Genomic DNA, 19,045 nt, shown 5'->3' with positions numbered 1-19,045 from the left:
TACACCCCTCATAAACAAATATGAGGGAATGGCCCTAGCTAAACATCCATATCTAGTGTCTAGAAGAAAGAATGAAATACAAAAAATTTAAATAAAGATACATGTAATCATGTCCTATGCTGCTCGAACATTACTTTATTCGCTCTTGGTCTTGTTGACAGGGGCGGTGAGGTATATTCTCCGCTCTGCAAACTTAAGAGCTTCGTCTATGAAACTATATTCGTATCTCAATTAGCAAGCTGGCCATGGCCATGACAAGATTGGGGGGGCGATAACTTACATTACTGGTAATGAAATATAGATAACTGCCTTCCACTCGTGTCCGTTAAGGGGCACAATTGAGAAAAGCGTCTGTAGGATAGGAGTGTACAACAATGCAAAGTGCAATGCCATACTCAACGTGATGGCATACACAAGCTTCATGTTCTTCCACAGTGGCAAGGTAAGTAAACTTTCGCTTGATGACAGGGCGTTCATGGCGTTAAACATCTCAATAACAACCAAGATGCTCAAACTCATGGTGCTCGCTGTCCTCGACATAGTGTTGCTAAACATCTCGCAGCCAATTTCGGGGTACTGAACACTGCATCGGTGGAAGTGAGAGAGTTGGTAGAAGGTAATTTGGGGGCCCTCGGTGTTGTACATGAACCACCAAGCGTAACCAAACACTGTAGCGGCACCAACATAGACACCAATAACCATGTAACGGAAGAAAAGCCATCCAGTGACAAGAGCTTCGTCGCGGCCACGGGGGCGGCGGCGCATGATGTCATGATCAGGAGGATTGAAGGAGAGAGCAGTGGCGGGGAGACCATCAGTGACCAAGTTGACCCAAAGGAGCTGAACGGGGATAAGAGCCTCGGGCATGCCCGCTGCCGCAGTCAAAAAGATTGATACGACTTCACCGATGTTGGATGATATCAAGTAGCGGATGAACTGTTGGGTGTTGTTGTAAATAGACCTTCCCTCCTCGATAGCAAGCTCAATAGTAGCGAAGTTGTCATCGGCGAGAACCATATCAGCAGCCAACTTGGCAACATCAGTTCCACTTCCCATAGCAACACCAATATCCGCACGCTTCAAAGCCGGAGCATCATTTACACCGTCACCAGTCATAGCAACAACCTCGCCAGCGTTCTGAAGAAGGTCGACCAACTTTGACTTGTGAGTGGGTTCAGTACGAGAAAACAAGCTAGCCCTTTTCGCGACCTCGAGTTGTTCCGCATCGCTAAGTGCATCGAATTCACGTCCAGTGTAACTCTTGCCGGTGAGGTTTTCGTGCTCTCCAAAAATTCCGATTTGACGACAGATGGTTTCCGCGGTTTGCTTGTTGTCTCCGGTGATAACGACAACACGAATACCAGCATCACGACATTTCTTGATTGACGCAGCGACTTCCGGGCGAGGGGGGTCCAACATTCCAACGAGTCCGATGAAAGTCATGTTTTGTTCGAGTTGAGCGTACTCCCTGGTGGTTTTGGCCGAGCGTGTCAATGGGTTCCCGGACATGTCGTCGATAGTGGCAAAAGCGATAACACGGAGACCCATGTAAGCATATTCAGTGAGTTTTGTGTTGAGAAGTTCACGAGTCTTGTGGCTGAGGGGAACCCTAGTCCCACTTGATCCAACGAAAGTATGGGTGCATCTTTCCATGACAGATTCCGGAGCTCCCTTAACCAACAGGCGCTGACCGTTGCGATCACCAGACAAGACAGACATGCTCTTCCTGTCACGGGAGAACTCGTATGTGGCAAGCTTGGGGCATTGAGATTCGTAGTACCTGTTGGCTTCATCGAGACGTTGACCGAGGGGTTTGCGCGAGTTTTGGAGGTTGAGAATCGGATCAGGGGTGCCAATCTTTTCAACCAAGACTCTAAGAGCTCCTTCCGTAGGTTCACCAACGTTCGAGAACGTCTGTGTCTTGGAATCATAGGAAAGCTCTGAGCCGTTGCACATTGCTGCGACCTCCGCGAGCTTGCGAATTGTAACTGAGTGGGCGGCGACCGATTCCAAAACATGTCCCTGGGCATTCTTGATGGCTCCAACAGGTGAGAAGCTAGTACCTTCAATAATAAGATCTTCAAGCTCCGTCTGGGATTCCGAGATGACAACGGCCCTGGATACGCTCATTTGGTTGGTGGTCAAGGTTCCTGTCTTATCGGAACAGATAACACTGCAGCTTCCCAAAGTTTCAACCGAAGGCAAGCTTCTGACAACAGCGTTCTTGGCAGCCATTTTACGGGTTCCTAGAGCAAGGCAGGTGGTGATAACAACAGCAAGACCTTCCGGAATAGCAGCAACACCGAGAGAAACAGCGATCTTAAGATAGTAGATTGCTCCCTTCAACCATCCACCATGAGCTTCATCATTAAAGTTTCCGATGTTGATGAGCCAGACAACGATGCAGATAATCATAATAACTTTCGCCAAAACATCTCCAAAGTCGTTCAACTTTTGTTTCAGTGGTGTCGGTTCCGAGATCTGAGACGTGATGCTGGTGTGGATATCTCCGATAGCAGTTGAATTTCCAGTCAAGACTACAATAGCTCTAGCGTGTCCAACCGTAACAGTAGTTCCCGAGAAAAGCATGTTGACTTGATCCTGCTTGACAGCCTTCTCATCATTTACCTCATGCACATCCTTGCTGACACTTTCACTTTCACCCGTAAGAATGGCCTGGTCAATGCGGAAACTGTTGCTTTGGATAGAAAGAACTCTGCAATCTGCGGGAATGCGGTCTCCAACAGCGATATCGACAATGTCACCAGGAACTAGTTCTTCGGCGCGGATCTTGCTGACATGTCCATTCCGGACGACCTTGGCTTCATTGGCAGAGTATTCGTTCAGTGCGGCGATCGCCTTTTCGGCGCTGCTTTCTTGGGAGACACCGACAACAGCATTCAGGACAAGGATCGTGAGAATCTAAAAGAAGGCCCGATTAGCACACTTTTACCCCCTTGAAGTCGAAAGGGCCAGAATGCTACTTACCACCGCAGGGTCCACAAACGCAGTTAATCCCTCGCCATCCTCCATGATAGCTAGAACAAACGAAACACCAGCAGATACCAATAATATTATTACCAACTGATCTTTAAACTGCTCCAATATGAGCTTCCATATAGGTGTTGGGGGCTCCTCGGGAAGAGCTGTTGTGAAGAGAACGTTAGCAAATTCATAGGAAACGGTAGATAAAGTTTTGTCCCACCATTTCTCCCATATCGCGACCTTGCAGCTCTAACTTGTCCATCGCTCAGACCAGTGCGCTGGTCAACGTCGAAGAAGCGCAGAACCTCATCGCCTGGTTTGGCGTATGCGCGCTCCATGGCTCGCTAGTACTGCGTGAGAGGCTTCCCTATGATGATATGACGTTCTTTGTATCGACGGATATGCGAATACAGGTTTCGCGATTGAAAAGCCGGGATTGATTGGTGGGTGGCAGGAAAGGAGGCTACAAAGAAAGTCTAGAAGCCTCAACTGAACGAGGGAAGAGAATAGAATCAAATCAAAAGACGAGACAGATAGAAGTCTGCTCGATAACTACTACAGAGGATGAATGAATGAAAGAAAGTAGAAATCAGGATATTGAGAGGAATCGAAGAGAGGTAGTTGAAAGGTGGTCTTTTCGCCCTTTTTCTGTACCTGGGGGCGAGAATGTTCTCAAGCTTCGGTCAGCAATAAAAATTCTTGGCTCGCGGCTCAACTGGCCCCGTGCCAAGACATTATTATTATCCCGTTTGGGCCTTTAATTGAACTGCACAGGCCAGCAGCTTGACACGGAGGCAGTAACAGCTTCAGACAAGCTTCACCACCACAGTATTCATCATCCTAGATAGCTGTGCAGCATCCCAGACACTGGCCGAGGGATCATAGCGATATATAGCCTCTAAGCCGATTATTACTGGAGTCCAATCCCCCCCGAAACTTTGGGTGACTGGATCGCTTGGCAGGAAAGACATCGCCTGAGTGAGACTGTGAAGCGGAAGCTGTCGATCATGCAGGACCGTAAACAAGACATATGCACGGCACTTTTTTCCCACCTCATCTCGAGCTTCTTCTGACTTCAGCTTCTGAAATTGTCAATGTTGGCTGGTGAAGTGCAAAACGCCGCTCCCCGAGAGAGAGAGAACCAGATATCCGTGGGACGCCAAGAAGCCACGGTTGAACCCCAAGGAGAATTTAATCTCCACAAGGGGCTAGCAGATCAAGTGGGCGCAGCAAGCAATTTGTTTAAGCGGGGTGGCCAGAAAGGGCGTTTTTCGATAAGATACGCATATCGATAAGTCTAAAGATAAAGAGCCCCTGGGCTTGAACCTCAGGGGTTCTTCGTCAACTATGAAGCGCACGTGTTGGAACTCTACAGTTCAGTTGGAGGGGCTCCTCATAGAGCGAGTTAGCAGTCCTTGCTTGACCAATTGAGGAGAAATCTTTCTCTACGATTAAGCGCCTAAACGCGCGAGTACTCTAAAAGTTCATCCTAACCACCGCTTTGCACTCTCATGCATGGTTTCGGCCGCCGGCTGGTGATTAATCAAAGAGCGACGGTTGAAAGGTTCTTTCGGAGGATTAGGGGGCGAGGAACTTCTTCAATTGACGATCGTCGTCTTAATTAATTAGGCTGTGCTTTGGTTGCACGGGTGCTCAAGTTGGCGATGATTGTCCGGTCATGAACTGCAATTTTGGTTTCCGCCGTGTATAAGGGCTCAAGTTGATGAAGTGGTGCTTAGTTACGGTGAACGGGGCTGAGTTCGAGGGAATAGGAGAACTTGATGGAGTGGTTTTGAGGTTAAGCCATCTGCGAAGACGGGGCAGGCCCAAGCACAGAAAAATCTATTTTTTGTGTGGTATATTCCGCTAGATATGATGCGCCGCCTGGTCCTTAAGTCGATCGTGATAAAATGCCAAGTCCTCAATACATAACTTTTAAACCACAATATAGATATTAAAAATCTATGAAGAATAATTTGTCCTGATGGATTTTTAATATCCTGTTGGGGGGTTATGAGGACTTGGTATTTATGTCATGATCACCTTTAAGTTTGTCTTTCGCGGCGAGTTGGTTCCGACGATACTTCATACAGCATCTCCTCGAGGAACCTTTTTCGGCCCTCAACCAAAGGACATCCACAGGCCGTCGACGCTATATCTGAACTGCTTTGCATGCATCTGCAATATCTGGCCATAGGCTCTATAGACCTTTATCTCTGTAAATCGATTTTACATATAATCAGGCAGGAGTCTAAAGTCTAAGAATACATGAAGATAACGGCCTATGAGGATCCGGATACTATAGGCCAGTCTCAACAGTTTTAGCTTAAAAAATAAGGAAACTTAGCCATTAGAACATCCCTATGTAATTTCCGAGAAAGATTTACATAGAAATCTTTATAAAAGTGAGGTTGGATGTTTTGTAAAATAGTTTGCCTACTATGAAAGTGTGAGCAAGCTTCTTCACGAAGAACTCCAACCTCGTCCTACAGAATTCGAACGCAGTGAAGTGTAATTCTCTCTCCTTCCCTACCCGCTTTATCTTGGGGTAACTTATTTCTTCATGAGATGATATATCTCTGCTACTCCTTGATCCCGAGATCAAACGGCGTTTACAGAGCTTCACTCAAACTACGGCCGTCTGCTGGGAATAGATTCACCCCAAGACAAAAAGATGCACTAGGAGCAATCTCATGGTCAAAAAAACCCAAAAACACAAAACCCAATTCGGCAGCAAAAACTCGAGCGAATTAGCACACGATGGTGGTGTGTACTATTCCGCCCGCCCTGGGATTCGAACCCAGACCGCCTCCTGCGACAGCAACTTAGAGTTAGGATACTCCAGTTTAAGCCATATAACCGCATGGTGTTAGCTGCGAGATTTGCTCTTTTCATACCCTAGGGATGTGTGAAAGATGAGGTATGTCATGTGATGCGGTAGTACGTGTGCTAGGGACTGTGTTCAATCCTTCCCACAGCCAGGTACGAAAGTGTGGTCAACACCACCACCACCACCACCGTCACCATCACCACTGTCACCATCTCCATCACCACCGCCACCATCACCACCACCGCCACCACCGTATTATTGAGCGTCCCTATATACACAGAAAATCTAGTAAATCTAGTTAATCAGCTCCATAAACCGCCTCGAGAACACATCCTGAACCGACACACACGTACCATCTTCACATGTCGATCCCCCTTAGTACTCGCATCCATAATTTCTGCGACCACCTCCGAGTCCCCTCCGGATTCCTTAACTCTTATCATTCATGAGATTTGAAACGAACTGTTATGAGCAGCCATCCGCTCAAAAAGAATTCTCTGTACCACTCAAGTTCACTTAGGACCGGCTAGATTCTTGGCGAGCGAGTGATGCTCTGTGATTTACGGCCGACGATGCCCATAAGCGGCTATTCATTGCTTCAAACTCGAGAAAAGGGCTAAATATAAGCTCCACTGTTCGTGATAGTAAGTGCCCAGCTTGCAATTGTCCAAGAAACAAAAGTGCAGAGTAGTATACCGTAGAAGAAGGACCTCAGGTGTGCTAGAACATCGTGGGATTACGGCGGGTATATTTGTATTTCGAGCAATTACGGATAGTTATTGAAGGAAAAAGAAAGCGCAAAAGTCCTAAACTTCCACCCTAGTGTTGACAGTGGCTGTGTTGATGTATATGGCCTTGGATACATGTATTTGAGCTAGCTTGGCAATCAATGTCCGCCCTCCCCGCTTGCACCATGTTCTTGTTAGCTGCGCGTACTGGGAGGTCTACGCAACGGGTTTCGCTCTCTTCAATTGACAAGCCAAGTGTCACCAAGTTTTGGGTACTGTTATTCTTGGCGATATTTGAGCTACAGTGTTTTGTTCAATTCATACAACGTGTTCTTGTGTGTCGTCTACATGTATGTGTACTCTTTTGTTTACACTATAAATACGTAGATGTATAGAGGACTCCTCTCTCTCTATGTTTGACAGGTCAATAAAAATCACTCATCGTCTTACTTCCTCCTCGCCTGAAGCAAAACAACTGGGTATACACGTTAAAGATGTCCGGTTAGGTATAAAAAGCTGTGGACAACACGATATGGTAAGGTTCATAACATATTGCTTTCTGTATCTACATGTAATCTGATTGGTTGCGTATTGCATACACTCGAAAGTATCGAATTGGATTAACCCCCTCATTCAATGCCTCCGGTTGGTCTGGGATGCTGTATATATCGATCTAAAAGCTAAGAAATAAACCAGTTTCCAGCCGCTATCATAACCCAAATCGAATTCTACACCTGAGTTCTGGAGACAAGGCTGATACCTATTCACATCCGGGCCTGCTGCCTATTGCGGGTCCCAGCCTGGTTGATTGGTGGGTACGGGTGATAACTCATGACTGGGCGCCTTGTTGGTGAACTGGCCAACGACACTGAGCTGCCTGCACTCCTACTGGCCAGCCGTGTCGTCACCTCCCTACATTGAAACATCTGGCCCTGCGTGCAGAGAAAGCTCTCGATTCTCAATACAAATATTACTTAAGGGCGGGGACTTGCGGTCTTCAAGGCTACACATATTATATCAACCGCTGTTAGCAGTCACTGGCAGTAAGGGTTATTGAGGTCTATCTAGCACTCATATGGCACACTTCACTACGACACCAAACCTCTTTACACCTCTCAGCAATTGTCATTGCCATTGACAGAGAAAGAAACGCTGCCCTGATTCTCGCTCTTTGTCCGCGTGCCAAGCCAACCCAACACGGCAAGGCTCCGTCAGAACATCACCGCGCTCCGCAGAAGCACGAACGCGTAAAGTACTCTACCGGCGTGCCCCACCACCACCACATCTCTCACATCTCACCTAGCACCCAGCACCCAGCACCCTGCGCCCACCGCCCTGCACCTTTCACCAAAACTCACTATGTCACTCTCCCCCTCACCCCCGACCCCCCCGCGCCCGCCACGCCGCCAGTTCCTGTTCAAGCGCGCCAACCTTAGCGCCCCCGACAGCACCAGCGGCACCCCCGGCACCGACACCGCCGTCCCCGACTTCTTTAGCCGGCGCGAGCAGAATTATACAGCCCCCGAGGCCGTAGCCAAGAAGGTGAAGCCGAAGCGGCCAAAGAAGAAAGCCACGGCAGACGGGTCTCCGCCGAAACGGGCGCGCGGGGACGACTCGGCGGAGGAGCGCGGTGTGGCGCATAACAGGCGTGGGGGCGCGAAGCAGAGGTGCGTTTTTTCTTCTTCTGGCTGTGTAGGGGAGAGATGGGACGGGAAGTGTGTGGGGGGAGCTGCAGCTAACCGTCGGTGATATCCAGATGCGATGCGATTGTGCTTTCGGACTCTGAGGGCGACGGCGGCAACAATGCGGCTAGGAAGCACCGCACAAAGACGAAACCCAAACTACGGAAGCGTGAAGTCAGCCTGACACCTCCGCCAGTCCTCTATTCCGACCTTCCCCCATCATACACCTCCTCAGCACCCACTCAGCGTCCCATAACCACCACAACCACCACCACAACCACAGCCTCAACACAACCAATCAGTCTTGACTCCGACCCCGAGGACCCTGCCCCCATCTCAGCCGAGGATGCCCTTTTCGCCACGCTCGAAAAGCGTGCTCGCGAAAAGCGTGCCCGTGAAAAAGCCGCCGCCGCCGTCCCCATCACCACCTCCCAGCTATCCCCCCCACCTCCCGACCCTGTCATCTCCATTCTCATCACCTCCCAAATCGAGGACACACAGCCGCTCGTGCTGCGCATCCGCGCAAATCAGACGCTCAAGGCCGCACGCACGACGTGGTGCCAGCGGCAGGGCTTCACGGCCGACCAGGCCGCAGATATCTTCCTCACATGGAAGGGAAATAAGGTGTTTGACCACAACTCATGCCGTGGCGTGGGCATTCGACCGGTGGGTGGCGAGGAGAATGTGCATTTGGAGGCGGTGACGGCGGAGGGGTATGCGGCGATGGAGAGGGAGAGGGAAAGGAAGTATGCGCTGGCGGGCGGGGAGATGGAAGAGGAGATAGAGGAGGAGGTTGTGGAGAAGGAGGAGGTGGTAATGAGGCTGACGTTGAGGAGGAAGGGGGCGGAGGACTTTAAGATTAAAGTTAGACCGGTATGTGTTCTTCCTATACTCTAGGGTTACGTGGGTTGGTGGGAGTGGAGTGTTGACATGGTGTAGGAAACAAAAATATCCAAACTTATCGCGGCATACCGCATGGCGAATAAGGTCCCAGAGGAGAACGAGATACGCTTGGACTTTGACGGCGACGACCTGGACCCTGAAGAGACGGTGGGCGATACCGAGTTGGAAGATCTCTTTGGGATCGATGTTTATGTCAGTTAGTTCTTTCGCTGTTGGACCATTAATCACTAGCTTTATTTTAGTACAGACATTATCTTTGTTTTGTAGGCCCCTCCTCCTTTTCCGTTTCGCTTCTCTTTGGTATTTTTTGTATGTGCTCGGTGGTATGGCATGGGAGCGGGGCAGGGCGTTTTGTGAAGCATTCTTCTTTTCTTTTCATTTCTCTTTTTTAGCATATCTGTGGTGGGGGGATCTCTTTTTTTTACGCTCCCCGGTCGGGTTGGGTTGTGCATGCAATGCCATTCCATGCTATCTGTGCTTAGGCTTATTATATATTGGATTAGTTTGGTTGGAAATGATCAGTGAGGGGGTGTGCTTGGAGGTGTGCGTTATGGGTTATTACGCGGTGATAAGAAGCTGTGTTCGTATCTGCGGTCCTGCCGGGCCACTGTCGAGAGCTGGATAGTGATCGCCAGGCACCAATTACCCACGCCTATATGGATTAAGGTGATCACCACTTCCGTGCGAATCAGTGCCCTACATTTATGGTTCGGCGTAGTCAAAGTGAGCACGTGAAGAACTACATGTAGTACCGCCCAAATAGAGAACTCCAGGGCATCAGATAGGTCCCGATTCCCGAAAGTCCTGTCTTCGTTTATAGAGCTGTGGCCGCTTTTCGCAGATCGCACATATCTAGCCCTTGGTGTACATGTGTCCAATGTTCCCACCTGAGCAGTCAAGCCTTGGCACCCGAGTGATATCTTATGATCCACGCTACCATACCGAGTACCACAGCGCCCTTGGCAGCTGCTACATCCCAGTTCACACTTTATCCCACTTCATCCCACCAACAACCACCTCTCACTTCAACCCACAATTCACAGTCACCAACAAACCACACTACACACAGATGTTGAGTACGACCTGGGCATTGACCGAGGGCTCCGATGGTCGTAGTAGCTGTGGAAATTCGTTTACGAAGGTTCGGCCTTTGGTGCGACTATCGGGGTTGTGCTTGTGGGTTGTGGTTTGTTTGGTGGGGTGTGGGTAGTGGGGTGTGGGTAGTGGGGTGTGTGGTCTGGGTTCTGGGGGCTTGAGGTGAGAGATGGTGGGCGGTTGGTGATTTGCCTTGAAGGTGCTGGATTGGGAGTTTTTGGGGACTTGTTGATGGCTCCGTGGGTATAGTGTGTTTTATCGAGTGCTGACTATTTTCGTGTTTGATTAGGACTTGCCTAGGGTTTTTTTGGGATAGGCATATGCTAGTCTCGTGCCCAGCCTGTGTTTGCTTTGATTGTATCTGCACGTGGTGCGACAATAAAACAGTCTGGGAACGAGACTACATAGGTATATGCCAGACTCTCGACGTGGTGAGACATCTGTGGGTATGGGAGGTGGGGAAGGAGGAGTGGGGTAAGTATCTCTATCGCTGAGAAGTAACGTGTTTCACCGGGAAAGCGATCATCACCGGGAAAGCGATCATCACCGGGAAAGCAACCGAAGCTCACAGAAGGGCATTATGAGCACCAAAGCAATACGTATGAAGCCATACATGTATAGGAGAGTTCTTTTGGTGTTTTTGACTATTTCTTATGATCATAACGAGTATATAGCTGTGGGAGGGTCATCAGCTGTCATCAAGCCTTGATGATCCTCCCACAGCTATATACTCGCTACCTATTAGTCACGATCATCAGAAATATTCGAAAGATATCTCAAAATGACTTTAGTGTATTTAGTTCTGTAATTCTGGGTGATTTTGAATTTTCACAGCAACTCGCGATCCCGTTCATGTCATGCTTGATTGCTTTCCCGGTGACGATTGCGTTCCCGGTGAAACACGTTATACCCCGCGCAACAGAAGGGAAAGGAAGGCTTAGAGAAAAAGGCTAGAGAAGATAAGGGTGATAAAGTGAGCGGCCTCAGCAAAAGCACGAAGCCTAAAAACATTTGACCGCAAAGGAAAACCCTTATGTATGTGCCTCGCAAATAGAAAGTGTTCAAACCTCTCGCCGGGGGATCCGGGACGCGAAAAGCGTGAAATACGGAGGAGACCTAAATCGGTACAACTACAATACCTGTACTCACCCGGAACAAAACATCTGTCCTCCGGACCAGACCGGACCGTAACTTTAGAGCGTAGTCTACATGTGCAATGCCCAAATCTAGCGAACCGTTCTACTCGAATAACGCACATCGTGTGGAAATATTCTTACTGTGTTTACAGGTATTATCTCAAGGGATAACCGACCTTTTTCTGCCCATGTTGGTATCGAGTGATAGTTCATGAACCACTAATAAATCTATTCCTCGGCCTCCCTCATGAACCAAAGAGACCAGATCTCTCTCCTATTTACGCGGTAATACCAGAAAATACCCAACCGGGTGGACAGAGTTACGCCGGACCTCCAATATCATATTGGCCCGGGTCTAAGCTTAAAAGCTTTCGAATGCGGGATTACCCACAGCGGACCCTGGCAGAACTTGCGCATTTACGCGGAGAGAGCAAAACAGATCTCTCTAAGGCCCTCGGACAGTACCCAAGAGCTCACAGGAGTCCATATCTCTCGGCCCACAGTAAAACGGGAGAAGAGTCTCTGTCAACCCCTCGGACAGAACCCAAGAGCGGACAGAAACCTTCTCACCAACGCTGCTAGCTGGAGCAGAAGGACAGCCAAATGACCTAACGCAAAAAAGGCTCCTCCTAGTCCCCGGGCCGGAGCCCAAGGGCCAGGAGAGGCCTTTTGAATTTTTAGCTGCTCCCCCTTGCGGGGGGTCGGGGGAGCAGAGGTGCGGTCACCGTCGAGGTGACCGAACGTAATTTGCGCCCCTCTCAGTCCCTACAGGGACCGAGAGAGGCCATTTCTCCCTCCCGCTCACGCCATAACGATGAGTGAGCGAGGGAGTGGAGTGGGGCTAGACACCCCGTGGTCTCTCGGGTAAAGTGCCCAGCGAGAGGCCAGGAGGGGGTGCTAACCACACCCCTCTGTTACGACATCCCTCTCCACTACGGAGAGAGAGGGCAGCAGGAGAGGCGGGCGGCGGGGCCATGGGGGAGGGGCGCCATGGGGGGAGGGGGGGGGGGAGGGAGGGCCCCAAGAGAGAGCTATGGGGGAGGGAGCAGGCTCCTCATGCCCAGCACAAGGGCCACGGAAAAGCTGTCTGCTCCCTGAGGAAAAAACGGAAAGATTCTGAGAGGAAGAGAAAAGTGCTTATAAAGAAACCTATCTGATGCCAAGCCTGAATTTTCGCCGACTGACTATATTGCGAGGTAGGGCTAGTTCACCGTAATCTAGGAGAAAGAGGGGGGGGGGGGAGTAAGGGCGCCACTGTTGCTATCGTAGTAGCATGGTTGGGGGCACCTTTAGCCTGGCAGCCTACGGCATTCTCCAGTCAATCAACATATGCAAATAATACGTTTTCCCGCTGCTGTACATCTTTACATTTGTGTAAAATCGGGACGGAAACAGAAACCACCATTTAGAGGTATGTCAGACCGCCCTCGTGGGCATTAAGGATGCAATGGCATCGACGCCGAAGGGTAGAGGAGACAGGTGTTGGTGGTGAAGGGTATTTACCGGCCATGGGAAAGAGCCAGAGGACGGGTTGGCTCTTCGCTGCATGTAGCTTTTATATTAATCCAGGCTTGATAGCTGGTACGGTCACTACCTGTTGATCTAAAAGGGTTGGTTTCGATATCTGTCTACGTTACCTTAGTATAGTTAGCCTTACAATTAGAGGGACCCTGACGTGACTCTATAAGTATACGTAGATGAAAACTGAAAATCTCCGTTCCTCGAGTTGATTTTTTGTATGGGGTTAACTATATATATGGCACGAGTGGTTTTGTTTGACAAGGGTCATTCTCCATGGTTACTTAGCATGATGATCTAGAAATTTCCTTATATACATGTGGCTCTATTGTTTGCCCATTTTGTAATAAAATCGAGAAAATAGTGATTTTGTCAGCACCGAACAACGTCCTTCCTCGGTACGAGTGATATTACATGACGCCATGGCGCCACGAATGACAAGCTTAATTAAGGACAGCATGCACCGCAGAACAACCAAACACAAAGTTCTAGAGTCACATAACAATGCCTCTAGCTCTAACCACGTCACATTCTCTAACAACCGCTGTATAAATGTCGGTTGCCATAGAAATATCTGCCTTTTCAACCCTCCGCCTTCGATCCTCGTCACCACCAATTGGGGCTGCTTAGTTTATAGACCTTGATTCAGAGCTACAGATTTTGGACTGTTAGGTTTTGACTGTGGATCCTCTGGACCCTCACGACCCGTATTCCTACCTACCAATAGAGATGTCAAGAAAATTCATGTCAAAGCCCCCAGACCGAGAGAGGCTCAGGAGCGGCTTTATAATTCCCACCTACGAGGAAGACATGCTCCCGTTAAAGCCCCCAAGAAAAAAGAAGCTCAGGCAAAGCTTTATAACGGATTTTGTCATAGAGGAAGGCACAGGTGCCATAAAGGCTGTTCAACTTGCCGAAATTCTACCCTATCAATACCAGCCGGTAACAAGCAGAGAGAGCCACCCCGACCCTCCTCAAAAAGGTACAAAAAGAGCTAGAAAGCATATGACAGATCGTGATATTGAGAAGCGTCTGAGCAATGATATGTTGCTGTCGGCAAGCAACCTTGCGGAGTGTGAGAGCGCTAGGAAACGTGGTGATAAGGTTTTTACTCAGACGTGTGGCGAAAAATGTAATATCCATCGATCGACGATTTAGTGAGTATTAGAGTTAACTCACTTATTTTAGGCCACGTGGTTGAGGTTTTCTTTGAGGTCGACTTGGACAGTATGCCCTCCAAGCAGAAACCCAAATTCCACACTGATCACTATCCAACGATCGAAATCCCTGCTGGGGCGGTCTATACCGCGTTGGACTGTAACCTCCGCCGCATTTTCGTCTACTTCAACAAGGGCATAGAGACCGTATACGGTGCTCAGATCAGCCAGCGGGTGTTGGACGACACCACATGGAATATTAAAGAATACACTCATATCAATCCCCCCGAGTTCCCGAAGGACCCGAACCCCAATATCGACTGGGGTGCCTTCATCCTCTCCGATCCCTGGGATTGCTTGTCGCGAGGGGATATATCAGGGGTATATCATTGGGGCTGCTGGAGGGAATCAGAGGAGGATTTTTGCCTTACAACAGACTCCATAATGGTTCCTGACTGCGTTAAGCCAGTGTTGGATGACTTCACAAAAACACTTGGCAATATGACACGGGCACACAGGATACTGTTGGGCGCGGTAGATAAGGACTATAGAGACAAGGGTGAGAGAATGATTACGGGTATGAGGATGGGGTTGAAGTTTCCGTGGGTTACGGATGATAATGATTGCTTCTCGCTGCGCACATGCATGGTAAATGCGCAAGTTGATCAATATTACGGGGATGCCTTTTCAAATGATGAGGATGCATGGCTCATGATGACACCACTGGGGGTATTTAAGGGTGGAGAGCTGTGTGTGAAGGAGCTTGGGAGGAAGTTTCCTCATTCCCACGGTACGGTTGGGTTCATCAGAGCGGCTAAACTGGAATTTTTTACAGCTCGATGGACTGGCGAAAGGTACAGTTTGGAATGCTTGCAGAGTATGCAAATCCCAGAGTGGGCAAAGATTAGGATACGCCGTCCGAATCGGCGAGTAACATTAGTAGGGGAAGAGAATTATGATGTATATGATATTGATGAGGATGGGGAAGAATTTGTGTGGATGGATGATTCCTTAGTTGTGTAGTTGGAAAAACCACGAACTGTTCTTTCTATGCGATCCATGTGAGAATTCATTGAGGTAGCTGCAGTGATTGTGGAGGTGGGGGGTTTTTTTTTTTTTTGCGATTTGACCCGGGTCATACTTAAAAACTGTTTGACTCGGTTTTTAGAGTTGTTATATACTGCTGTGCTTCCCTCTCCCCCTCTTCCTCTCTCATGTTATTTCCTTATTCTTCCACACTAATTATCAACTATGTATTATACTGATTTCATCTTTCGATTGCCTGCCCTTCTCCCTGGCGTGTACTCGCCGTATATATATACTACGTACCTCGGGTGGCAGAAACATTGTATACTGGTAGCTTAAACCCTAAACCCTATCATATAGTGTTCTTGGTTACGGTGCTCCTTCTACCCCCTTTAGGACGAGGGGTAAAGTCTTCACGAGAGAATCCAACGGAGGAAAGAATGTACCGAATTATCTTCTCCTCACGGTAGATACGCCGTGAGCGCCTACGAGAGATGCATGCACACCGAGATAAAGCACGACCAGCCTACGTGCTGGATCACGACGGGCGGTTGGCTGCTTCGGAAAACGTGAATACACGCCAGTCGGTGGCGGTTGATCCCCTTGTAGGCTATAGGCGTCTTGAAACTTTCTGGCTCCTAAGCCTGTGTTTTCCCGCGGGAGTAATTGTCCGTTCTGTTAAGTTGTAATGCATTCTTCCTATCTATTACAATACCTTAGCTATAGGTTGATTCTCGGTCTGGATTGTTGAAGTGGATGTCCAGGTCTGGGCAGGAGTAGGTAGAAAACATCATGACGCTGTTGCATCTACTGTAGAATCGTTATATTTACGCAAAAAAGGGGGGAAAGAAGCACATGTAGTCGATCAAGAGGTGTTGTCGATGTGCATCGATGTTCGATGTTCGATGTTCGATGTTCGATGTTCTTGTGCCAAGCTAGTGTCTTGGCGCGAGTGACACCCCATGATGCGACCTGGCTATGCTGCCCAACACTGTCCAGCCGCGTATAAACAACTCAAGCCCCTTTGACAACACCGTGGCATAGTCGAGGGGTAACAGCCTCTGCTATGTTGCATGACATCGCCGGTTCAACCCGGGATGGAAGCAGTGATGAGAATGCCCAACATGGTAGCGACGCTCTTGAGGGATGATACTCATCACATAAGTCTTTTGTCCCTCAGTATTTCCTTTTTATTCAGCCTTAGTACGCCACATTATCGCCAGTACTGTAGTGATTATTGGTAATGTTTTTCGAAGCAGTAAGTTTTCAATCTCATCTTGTTCTTTTACTCTCCGTTCTCTATTATTACCCGTTCCACTCGATGCAGTGCCCCCATCCTGAGCTTACACCTATTGGGACTTTAGTATCGCCGAGGGCTTAAGGAGAGGAAGGAAGCAAAGGTTATTTTTTTTATTTTTCTATATTCTTACACTACCATGGGTGCAACGCTCTCGGATCTTACCACCCACTATCTCTTTTGTTAAAAGACAAATTTTGTGTATTCAATATTAGAGAGACTCTATTAATTCTCAACGTCCCCTGAATACAAACCTATCTTGTTCTCAAGGCATGAGTTCGGTACCTTTGTTCTTGTTCATACCCGTGTTTTATTCTTAGCTCTTTTTCCCCCTCGTTTTTATTATCTTTTGGTTGCATTTATCGATTTATTCGGTGGTGGGAGAAAAATTGCATGTAAGGCAAGGGTTCTTGAAAATTTCGTTCTTTTGTTTCGTTCTTTTGTGTCTATAAATGTAGGTTTCAGCTCAGCACAAAGGCTCGAGGAATGGCCCACAGCCCCTGGCGTGCCGTGAAAATAGCAATTGCAGAAGAAACCCTTAGCCAGTGCAGGGCTATTGATGTTCTGCCCTACCCAGTTCTGTCGGCGAAAATGAAAAAACTGGTCTTGGCACTAGTTCCAACCCTTTTCTTTATAAACCACGGTTTTCCCTCACCCTACCTTTTTCCTCAGGCTATTCGACTGCAACCGCATTCCTCCCCTGTCTAAAGCCAGCGGGGGGTTTGCAAACCTGCCATCTGCCCCTCGGGGCAGCGCAGTTAATTGCCTCCTCTGGCACCCACTGGGCATAATGCCCGAGGGTCCAGAGGGGGCTAATTTGCGTTAGGTCGTTTTTTCGGTGTTTTTTTCTTCTTTTCTTTCCTTTTTGCCCTTCTCCCCCCAGTTTTCCCTTTCCCTTTCCTTCCTCTTCGTTTCTGGCCTCTCCTGGTCTCTGGGCTTTTTGTCCGGGGATCAGAAGGGGCCTAAATTAAGCTAGGTCTGTCCCTCCTCTGCTCCCCCCCGCTTTATCCTTTCGGTTTTTGTGCCTTCTGCTTGCCGGGGAGTCTAGTCTCACTCCACCTTTGGGCGTAGTCCGAGGGGTTGGGTGAGAGGATGACTCAAACTTGAGGGCCAAGGAGAGAAATTTCAAGCAAATACCAGAAGGAACGCCGAATAAACGCCTAAAAAGAGTCACATAACCCATAGCCCCATTGATAAGCTTCCCTAGTTTCCTCTTTCCCGCTTTTTACCTGAATCTCTCTACTTAGATCCGCTGAAAAGAGAACAGCTTGTAATAGAGTAACATTCGAACTTTCTTTGTGTGAATGTTTTTTGATCTTTTTTGACTAATAAAAGCCTAACACTTCCGTCGCAAATTGTCTGGTGAGAAGATCTGTAATTTCTTCCGCTTATATGAGCTGTATTTTAATTTCTCTGGAACGCAAAAAAATCACCTCCTGGGCATTTCTGTTTCCGTAGTCTGGTCCACGAGATAGGCAGAGGCAAGTGCCTTGAGTCCTCCGCCTTGTATCGCCTATGCCTTTGCTTGCTGGCGCAAACAGAGGTGATGCCTCGAGGTGCTCGAGCTCACCCGAGGCGGATAACTACTATTTAGATCTGTCAATTACATTTCACTGCAATCCTGGTATGTAAATGTAGGAATACTTCCAATATTACTATCGACGCAATCAACCCTACCGAACGTATGTCACTGATACTACAAGGACCCAAACCTTGAGCAGCTCGAGGCCAGCAAGAGTTCGCCTCATCGACCCCGGTTCTTGAGTTCTCTGCCATGAGGTAAGTCCTCGAACCCAATTTTTCGTAAAACACACTATCATTCCCCTTCTCAGGAGCGTAATTTTGAGTTGAGAGCGTGGCCTTGACTGGACACCTCTATCTGGAGGTATCTAAGTCACTAGCTAGACCCTGGTAGGAAAGGTGTTATTCGTGCCACATCGACGGTGAAAAACGGACCTATACCAACTTTACCTAGACAACCCTTCACTCCAGTTTCTACAGCTCGCACCGCATGAGTAAATACCGCTAATAGTTTATTTAGACCACGTACACACCATCAGAACCCAATCTTTATCGCGTAGTTCGGAGTTAAGACTTCATATCAGTCATTACACGCGTACGTTCATGACTGCTAGTTCAGATGATGATATAGAAGCATGTAATGTTAAGGAGATCATAGGTTGGGTGCCGAAGAATGGCAAGAGAGTGCGTATGCGGCCCATCTAGAGACATCAAACCTCATGAACTCATACTAATGGAAATCAACCACGTGGGGACTTCAAGCCACAATAGTTCCGATATCATGATATCACTAGCCCCCCCCCCCCCATATCCCAAGCTAGTCTGAACGGGGTTGTTTCAGGCTTTGTCGTTCCCCAGTTCTATGTTGTGCGAGTGATAGTTTATGACTGTTCGTCAACCCACACAACACATGCCACACCAAACAGACGCTAGTCGTGCACCAATCAAACACATTGGAAAACACAGTACTGTGCAAAACATAAAATGGCTGCTAGTTACATTGATCAAAGCACCCACCACCAACCAGACACCATCAACACATCTCATTACAAAAAGTAACAGATAAACAAATTCTCACTACATATATTGCAATAAGTCAACTTTCCCCATTATTATCTCGCTTAAGATGAGTACTATTGTTAACTCATTCTTTACTCCCTCTCTCTC

General features: G+C 48.3%; 3 protein-coding genes across 3 annotated transcripts; 2 read left to right on the top strand and 1 right to left on the bottom strand.

Moving 5' to 3' along the window:
* Window positions 1-135: 135 nt before the first annotated feature.
* On the bottom strand, window positions 136-3,323 carry LAJ45_07017 (uncharacterized protein; the record flags this gene model as incomplete). The annotated part of the gene is made up of 4 exons (XM_046116576.1): window positions 136-214; window positions 281-2,922; window positions 2,989-3,146; window positions 3,206-3,323. 4 exons carry the CDS (start codon window positions 3,321-3,323, stop codon window positions 136-138), a joined length of 2,997 nt encoding a protein of 998 aa, XP_045970345.1.
* Window positions 3,324-7,902: 4,579 nt separating this feature from the next.
* LAJ45_07016 (uncharacterized protein) lies at window positions 7,903-9,329 on the top strand (the record flags this gene model as incomplete). Its single annotated transcript, XM_046116575.1, has 3 exons — window positions 7,903-8,210; window positions 8,300-9,098; window positions 9,165-9,329. The coding sequence occupies 3 exons, from the start codon at window positions 7,903-7,905 to the stop codon at window positions 9,327-9,329; spliced, it is 1,272 nt and encodes a 423-aa protein (XP_045970344.1).
* Window positions 9,330-13,606: 4,277 nt separating this feature from the next.
* LAJ45_07015 (uncharacterized protein) lies at window positions 13,607-15,057 on the top strand (the record flags this gene model as incomplete). Its single annotated transcript, XM_046116574.1, has 2 exons — window positions 13,607-14,009; window positions 14,066-15,057. 2 exons carry the CDS (start codon window positions 13,607-13,609, stop codon window positions 15,055-15,057), a joined length of 1,395 nt encoding a protein of 464 aa, XP_045970343.1.
* Window positions 15,058-19,045: the final 3,988 nt, after the last annotated feature.

The sequence above is a fragment of the Morchella importuna genome (genome assembly GCF_003444635.1).
Source record: "Morchella importuna strain M04M26 chromosome Unknown Morimp01GS021, whole genome shotgun sequence".
Classification (NCBI taxonomy): domain Eukaryota; kingdom Fungi; phylum Ascomycota; class Pezizomycetes; order Pezizales; family Morchellaceae; genus Morchella; species Morchella importuna.
This window is presented reverse-complemented; position numbering and strand designations above follow the sequence as displayed.